Below are 8,647 nucleotides of genomic sequence, written 5' to 3' on the forward strand. Positions count from 1 at the left end.
AAATTCCTTAAAACTCGCTAAACTGAAACAGATTAAACGTCAGCCGAAATAGCTCAGTTGGGAGAGCGTTAGACTGAAGATCTAAATGTCCCCGGTTCAATCTCGGGTTTCGGCAATTCTTTTGTATTTTTTAAGGCCATGTGATTAATGGGTCTTGTGACCAAATTCCTACTTTACCGACATTTTTTTTATTTCCTAACTTATTTTAATGCGAAGCGCCACATCGAGTTGAAAATTTGGGACACTAAACAAGAAGCACTAAAAATAGTGGGTCTAGTCCTAAATTTGTATAATTATGAAACAAGTTTTTTGTTGTAAACAATTTTTTTTGGCTTTTTGCATAATTATTAAAATTTAGGACCAGGCTCGCCTTCCTTAGTGCTTCTTATTTATTATCCTAAATTTTGAACTCGATGTGGCGCTTCTTGTGAAAATAAGTTGGGAAATAAAAAAGTGGGTGTAAGGTATGAATCTTGTCACGTGACCCACTCGTCACATGGCCTTGATGAAGTATATAAATTTCCCCCATTTCGTCTAAATAAAACAAATCAATCAACAGCCGAAATAGCTCAGTTGGGAGAGCGTTAGACTGAAGATCTAAATGTCCCCGGTTCAATCCCGGGTTTCGGCAATTTTTTTACCATTTTTTTACTAAAATATAAATGTCTTGGGACTTGCCACTGCAAAAAAATGAAAAGTTATTTAGGGACATTGTCTAAATTCTAAAAGAAAACTTCTATCTTACAAAAAAATGTTGTGTAGTCGTAAATAATTGCATTCCTTTCCGAAGATTACAATGCCTCTTCTCGTGTGAAGGAGCAACCTCACTCTTCGGTTCATCTTCGGTTCATCTCGACTTTCCCTTCGGGCTCGTTTTCGACTCCCTTTGATCCACCTTCGGGTTGCGTGCTGCTCGGTTCCCACTCGTGCGGGCATTGCCATTTTCGCGCACTTGTATTGAAAAATACTATTCTAAACTCGTAATGGATTTTAGGGAAGAATCGTGCCGCATTTTATTCCCAATACCACATGATCAGAGTTGCTACAAGTCAGGAAATTCCAGAAAGTCAGAAAATTTCAAACTGGTCTAGGAAAGTCAGTGTATTTTTTATTAATTGAAGTTGAGGTTAAAATGTAATTCTTTTATTTAAAAAATTCGTATTTTTGGTTGAAAATACATTTATTTTGGTAGCAATTGCATTGCATCATTTTTGGTTAATAATCACGACTGTTTTGTTGAAAAATCCACTTTTAGAGTTAAAAGTTCATCTATTTTGGTAGAAATTCCATCTTTTATGGTTAAAGATCACAACTATTTGGTTGAAAATTAATCTTCTTTGGTTGATGATTCAGATTTTTTGTTTAAAATTAAAATATTTTTCATTGAAATACCAACTATTACATTTTTTTTAGAATTCATAATTTTTTGGTTGAAAACTCGACTGCTTAGTTTAAAGTGGTTCTATTTTGGTTAAAAGTTAAAAAATTAATTTTTTTGTTTGACAATTTATCAATTTAGTTCCGAAACTTTTTTTTTCAAAATTTAACTATTTTGTTGAAAAATTATTTTATAAGATTGAAAATTATTTTTTTGTTGCAAATTTAACCTGTCTATTTTAATATAAAAATTCATTTGTTTTAAGTAAAAATTCAACTATTATGTTGCAAAACCGTCTTTTTTTGTAGAAAAGGAATCCCATTACTTCAAACTTATTATTTTTTTTACAATTTCTTTGGTTGAAAAGTTGACTATTTTGTTGAAAATTTTTGTTATTTTTAATTTGAAATTAATTTTACTAACTTGATATTTGCCCATTTGATTTTTAGGTTGAAGATAGATAATTTTTAATTGAAAATTCATATAATGTGTTGAATATTTCTTCTTTTGGATTGAAAATTCAACTATATACTTAAAAATTCATTTTTTCGGTTGAATATTCATCATTTTGAGTAAAAATGCATTTGTTTGATTAAAATTTTAACTAGTTTGTTGCAAATTCGTTTCTTCTTTGGTTAAAATTTAATTTTTTAAATGAAAATTTAACTATTCCATTTCTGATTGGAAGCTGATCTATTTTAGTTGAAAAATCATTTATTTGTTTAAAAGCGTGTATTTGTATGGCTGAAAATTCAAGTATTTATTTCTGTATAGATTGAACAATTTTTCTTTTTTTGAAAATTAAACTCTTTTGTCAAAAATTAATATTTGTCGTTTGAGCAAAATAGACCAATAATTGGCCTATTTTGGATGATGATTCAATTAATTTTTTGATAATTCGTTTTTTTTTTGTTCAATTTGACTGTTTTTTAGTGAAAATTAAAATATTTTTTGGTTGAAATATAAACTATTATACTTTTTTAGAGAATTTATTTTGTTAAATCGAAGATTCAACACTTTAGTTGATAATTTAATTGTTTTTCTGAAAATGTCCTAAAATAAAGGTTAAGTTCATTAGTCAACCATTTTGGGTGAAAATTCAAAAAGTGAGCGTATTTTCAAAATTTTTGAGACCACTTTTTTCAAAAATACAAAAATTTTCTGCACAGATATTAATAGTAATCAATCAGACGAACAATTTATCCTCATGATTTTTTTTATAAAACCAAAATTTGCCACAGTTATAGCATTTACAAAATTTAAAAAAACACGAAAATCAACATTTTAAGCAAAATAACGCATGATATGAAAAAATGTCAAGAGAAGAAAAATGTTTCTTTTTCAATGTCTTACAAGATTGTTCAAAGACCTTTTTGATTTTTTCAAAAAAATTCAAAATTCAAATTTTGACAGAATAAAAAAATTACATTTTGCGCTTAAAATGTGCAAAATGGGTAAAAAGGTGACTGAAGAAAAATTGTGCATTTCAAAAAGGTCTACAAACTTGTTATGGATAACTTTTTGATAGCATCTGTATTTTGTGTTTTAATCGTGAAACACGATATTAACAATAAAAAATCGGCCCGCTGCGTAGGCATATTCTCATCACAACTTACGTTTTTTACTTTCTTGTTCCTCTCATGTATGGGTTTTCAAAAAATTTAATTTTTTTTAAATGTTCTTAATGCTATTTCTCACGATTCAAAAAAAAACTACAAAAAAATTATTCATGGCAAATTAATTGTTCTGATATTTAATTAACCTTGTTTGAAAAATCATTTCCTTGATTGAGAATTTCTTTCAAAATTCAAAATTTGTTTCGAAAATTCATTTATTTGATTGAAAATTTTTTTTTATCAAAAATAAAATTTTTAATTACAAATTTAAGTGTTCTATTGTTTAGTGAAAATTCACATTTTTGACAGACATTTCATCTTTTTACATTCTCATCATTTATGATTGAGAAAGTATTAGAATTGTCGGAAATTTGACATCACACTTTTTCAACGGATCTCCACGTTTCGAGACCCCCTGAATCCGAGAATCAGGTTTTCACGATGGCGTCCGCCTGTCTGTCCGTCCGGTCGTCCGTCCAGCCGTCTATCCATAAACACGATAACTCTCGAAAAAATGAACGAATCAAATTCATCTTTGGCACACTTTTTTTAGGTCCTAAAAGAAAGGACGAGTTCGTGAACCAGCCATTTTTGATAAAAATTCAAAAAGTGAGCGCATTTTGAAATTTCTTGAGACCACTTTTTTTTGAATTTGAAAATTCTATGCACGGATATTTATATTATTAAAAAGAACAAAAAATTTATATTTATGACTTTTTTCGATAAAAAGAAAATTCTCAGAGTTATAGCGTTTTCAAAATTTTTCTTATCAACCGAAGATCAAAATTTGAAGCCGAAAAACGCACGATACGAAAAAAGTCAAGAGAAGAAAAACATTTCTTTTTAAAAGCCCTACAAGATTATCATAACCAATTTTTGGATTTTCTTCAAAAATCGAAAATTCAAATTTTGATTGCACAAAAAATAATGGAAAATAAAAAATCCCATTTTGTGGACAAACTATGTAGGATACGAAAAAAGATGAATTAACAAAAATGGTTATCCCACAAAAGATCTACATTTTCGTTAAGAATCACTTCTTGATAGGACGCGTACTTTTTGTTTTATTCGTGAAAAATAACGTTGAAAAAAAATAAAATAAAAAAAAATGTGTGGAAAAACGACGAAAGTTACGAGAAAAAAATCCAACAAAGCCTGTTCACAAATGTCTGTCGGAAATCGAGCGCGCAGCGCGAATGTCACGATGAGAATGTATACCTCAAAGCCTACAGAGCTTTGAGAAACTTAATCTTTGACTGTACTTAATTAGGTAGACAATTCAGGATATGAAGACGCATATAAATACTGCCACCTAAAAGATGTCTTTTTGATAAAGTTTTTTTCAAGCATTCCAAATGCAAAGAATAAATATCAGAGCGCGAAGCGCGAGGTGTAATTATGTTCGAGCACGAAGCGCGAGGTAACCTATTATCGAGCGCGAAGCACGAGATTCAAGCGTCGCGTGCCCATGGATGACTCATTATAAAATTCTGTATAACTTTTGCCACTAAAAGTGCGTAAAATAAATGTAAACACAATTGGTATTTTTTTATTGGCATTATTGATCTCCTTGGTATAATGTTGCTTTTATACCTAATGGAAACATTTTAAACGGTCTGGTAAAAGTGAGAAACTCTCAAAATTGGGATTTTGCAGCAACCCCGATAACCCTCATTAATAAAAATAATTTTTAAATAATGCATGTGTCCCGTGAAGAATTTAAAACAAAATATCTATGTTGCTTCTTCAACTTGAAATTCTTGTTCATGCTAAGAACGGTATTTTTTTAAAAGTATTTTTTGAAATTGTTATTTTTATGAACGATTTTCTCCTCCTGTAAGTCGCGAGAAATTATTATTTTTTGGGATTAATATGATATAAAGTTGCTGAATGTCAAGAGTAGTACTTCTCGTTTAATATATTTTGTAATCACTTTAACAATATTCATTTGTTTAAATCATTCTTTCTCCTTAAAATCGTCAAAAATTATTATTTTCTGGAATTAATAACACATTAACGAATGTTGAGACTAATCTATATTTTTAGGGATATTTTTTTATTATTTAAACAATTTTCATTTGTTAAAACAGCTGTTTCCACCTGTAAAGTGTGAAAACGTATTTCCTTGAATTAATGGCACAGCTAACAGATGTTGAGTAATATTTTTTTCTTAAGCATATTTTTAAAAAAATTTTTCTTAAATTGCTTATACTATAGCGCTTATTATTCAGTAATTCCTTATCTTAAAACGTATGCCATACATTGTTTAAACAATTGAATTCAATTGCTCTAAGTATAGTCCTTTCTTTCTTAAAATCAACCCGATTGATTAATGAAATTTAAAAATTAAAAATAATTACATTAATAATAAAATATAATAATAATATTGAATAAAATCTTCAACAAAAAATATTGTACTAACATTTTTTAAATTTGTCTTTAATTGCCGAAAAGAATAACTTTTCACGATTGACAGGGAAGAAAATTGTTTAATTAAATGAAAATTATTTTAAAAAGTGCTACATATACTTCAGAAAAAAATATAGTACTCTCAACATGCGTTATTGTTATAATCAATTCCCAAAAGTAATAGCATTTTACGATTTTAAGGAGAAAACTTGTTTAAACACATAAAACTTGTTTGAACATGTGAAAATTATTTAAACACATAACAACTGTTTAAATAATTACCAGATATGTTGAACAAAAAGTACTATTCTTGGCATTCATCAAGTTTATATCGTTTATCACTAATTATATAAATTTTCATGACTTACAGGGGGAAAATTATATAAACAAATAATAATTGTTTCAACAATTCAATGCTATTTTTAAAATGCTTGGAAACCTTTCACTAATGGACTAAAAATGATTCAAGTTGAAAAAGTTCCGAAAAATACCGTCTTTAGCAGGCATTTGAAGGAAGACTGCTTTTTGCATTTTTTGGGGTATTTTCCGGACACAATAAAAGGATGTAGAAAGGTTCAAAATTAAAAGTTATTCTTTTTTCCATTTTTTCGAAAACCGAGATTTTCCCATTTAAAACCCCATGTTAACTTCAAAAGATCATTGGCACGGGTTAGCGTCGAAAAAAAATACGGAATTTCTTTTTCCAGAAAATGAGCAAATTAAGGTCAAATGATCACCAAAAATCGAAAGACGAATTTTTGGACAACCTTATTACGGCATATGTTTAGGGAAGGAGAGGTTGATCTGTTATTTAATTTTTTAAAAGTAATTCTTTATGATTTTAGAAGGCAATGTAAGTAAAATTACAACTAATTGTGCTTTCTTTCAATGAAAATTTTAATTTTCTTTAATTCTTGGGCCGGGTCCGAATCTAAGACACCAACTCTCATCAGCCGAAATAGCTCAGTTGGGAGAGCGTTAGACTGAAGATCTAAATGTCCCCGGTTCAATCCCGGGTTTCGGCAATTTTTTTACATTTTTAGAAAGCGCTCTTTTAGATCTCAGTCTTATGTGAATTAATTCATTTTTATTTATGCTTTTTTTTTTAAGAAACTGAACGACACATTGTCAGCTCGGAAAGACAGGTGGAAAATGAAATCTACCAAGGTGAAACGAATTCTCGACAAGAGTGAGTACCCGTCCATTTTAAATTAGGAAGATAAATATTAAACGGAAAAATTAAGGGAAAGTAAGTTTCTTTATATAAGAAGTAAATAAAAACTGTGTTTTATATTAATTGGTGCGTTTCGTGATCGCAAAGGTGCGATAATTTTCGTTTCATGGCGGGTGGTGAAATTGGAAAGTGCGATGAATAAATAGGATTTTGTATGATAATTAGTTTTTAAATTACCTAATTTTTTTTTAATTCAAATTCATAAATATTCTAAGAAATTAATATTTTATTATTTTCCTCGAAAGGATTCAGTTTGACTCTAAATCGTTCAAACAATATTTCCTTATGTAGTGAGAATTTTCCGTTTGAAATCCGGATTTAGGTGAATTTAAAAAAATATATACATGGGAGTCTCGTTTTTTTTTCATCGTGTTCCTTATAAAAAATTATTTTTCTTTAATAACACAGGAATCTACAGATCTTCGGACCTCTGGAGTGTTAAGTAATAAAGTTCTCTGAAATAGTCCTCTCCACCATAATGTTTCCCATAATATCTAGTAACTGGTGTAGTAAAGTAGTAAACTATACATTTTCTTTTTTTCTTTAATATAACATCGTTCTCGTTCTGACTTGTACAACTTTTCGATCTCAGAACAATTAATTTGTTTCGTGAATTTTTTAGACTTAAGAACATAATACAATATTTATTTATTTACAATAACAAAATCAAAAGTAAAGAAATATAGCAAATTTTTCTTGAGTAGCTAATAAATTTATTTCGCATATAAAAAAAGAAGCTAATGCAATTAATATGAAACTTTTATGAAATTTTAATTTTGAAAGAGTATAAAGAGTCATAGAATTGCAATTTCATTATTATATATCAATTAGATTACATAGTTGCCTTCAATAGCTGAGTCTGATAGGAAATGTTAATTAATTACGTTTTAAGCTTCTAAGGTACTATCCATTACAATTATTTAATATGAAGATCGAAATATCGAAAATTTTTAATTCAATGCTTCGTTGTCTTCATTGGAATTTCTGCATGCATTCAAATCGCAAATTGAATCTTCAATTAACTTTTTTCTTCGTACACACCCACAAAAATGTTTACATTAAATGGAATTTTTTGCATAAACGTAATTTAATTTTGTTCACAAATGTCTAAGGAACTGTTGGTCCTCTATTAGTCTACCATACGTTTTCTTCACTTCTGATTATAAAAAGCCATTTAAAAAAATAGAGTGAATTCCGGATGAATAAAAAATAATTCAAGCAATTGCAACAGAATGTTTACAATTTTTAAAATTCCATTAAATTCAGGTTAATGTGAGTGAATAGAAATCTGATAACATTCATAAGAATTGTTAAGTGAAAAAGTCTTAATGGTGAATTAATAAAATTGATAGCCCAACAAAATCCATTAAATTCAGTGGATTTCAAGGAAATTCCAAAACATGCATGGTGAATTCAAAGAAATTCAATAAAATTCAAAAATTGCTAAAATGATATTTTCAAGTAAATTATAGCTAACAAAAGTACATAGGAATTTTTGAGTTATATAAAATGTGTATTTTTGGCTTCTTTGGAATTCAAAATTTGTTCTGATACCCGGTATAAATAATATGTTAAATTTATTCATTTAGTAAAGTATTTTCTTTAAATTTTAGAAAAAATGCTGTGCATATTATTACAAGAAGAAACATTTTTAAGGACTATTTCATAATATTTATTGTAATGAAATTACAAAATTTCGCATTCTATAAACCCGATAATATTTTCAAACAAAATTTTGATGTTTCATAAAATGTAACGCTTATTTCTCAATAAATGAAAAATACATTCCAGGGATTAAAGAATTTTTAGTCCAAAATTTATATATTTTTTTTAAATGGAAAATTTAGCAAACTTATTTTCAGGCATAAAACGGCCTAGTGGAACACTTAAACAATCTTTCAAAAATGAAAAACAATGTATGATGTTATTTTTTTACCAAACGGTAAAAATTTAGGAGTGCGTTTGCATAACTCAAAAATTCTCATAGCGAGAATGGCTCTTTATCGCAAT

General features: G+C 28.3%; 1 protein-coding gene and 3 non-coding genes across 5 annotated transcripts in view; all 4 read left to right on the forward strand.

The window, feature by feature from the left end:
* LOC117168218 (serine-rich adhesin for platelets-like) overlaps positions 1-8,647 on the forward strand; it is a 160,783-nt gene that overhangs the window by 6,586 nt on the left and 145,550 nt on the right. For both annotated transcript variants that reach the window (XM_033353701.1, XM_033353700.1), the window contains exon 3: positions 6,514-6,592. In XM_033353701.1, the coding sequence (XP_033209592.1) occupies positions 6,514-6,592 (79 nt within the window). The remainder of the gene's footprint in view (positions 1-6,513; positions 6,593-8,647) is intronic.
* Trnaf-gaa lies at positions 43-115 on the forward strand. Its single transcript has one exon. It is a non-coding gene; the product is annotated as a tRNA-Phe (tRNA).
* Positions 559-631, forward strand: Trnaf-gaa. Its single transcript has one exon. It is a non-coding gene; the product is annotated as a tRNA-Phe (tRNA).
* Positions 6,356-6,428, forward strand: Trnaf-gaa. The gene has a single exon. It is a non-coding gene; the product is annotated as a tRNA-Phe (tRNA).

This window comes from Belonocnema kinseyi, chromosome 2, assembly GCF_010883055.1.
Source record: "Belonocnema kinseyi isolate 2016_QV_RU_SX_M_011 chromosome 2, B_treatae_v1, whole genome shotgun sequence".
Classification (NCBI taxonomy): Eukaryota; Metazoa; Arthropoda; class Insecta; order Hymenoptera; family Cynipidae; genus Belonocnema; species Belonocnema kinseyi.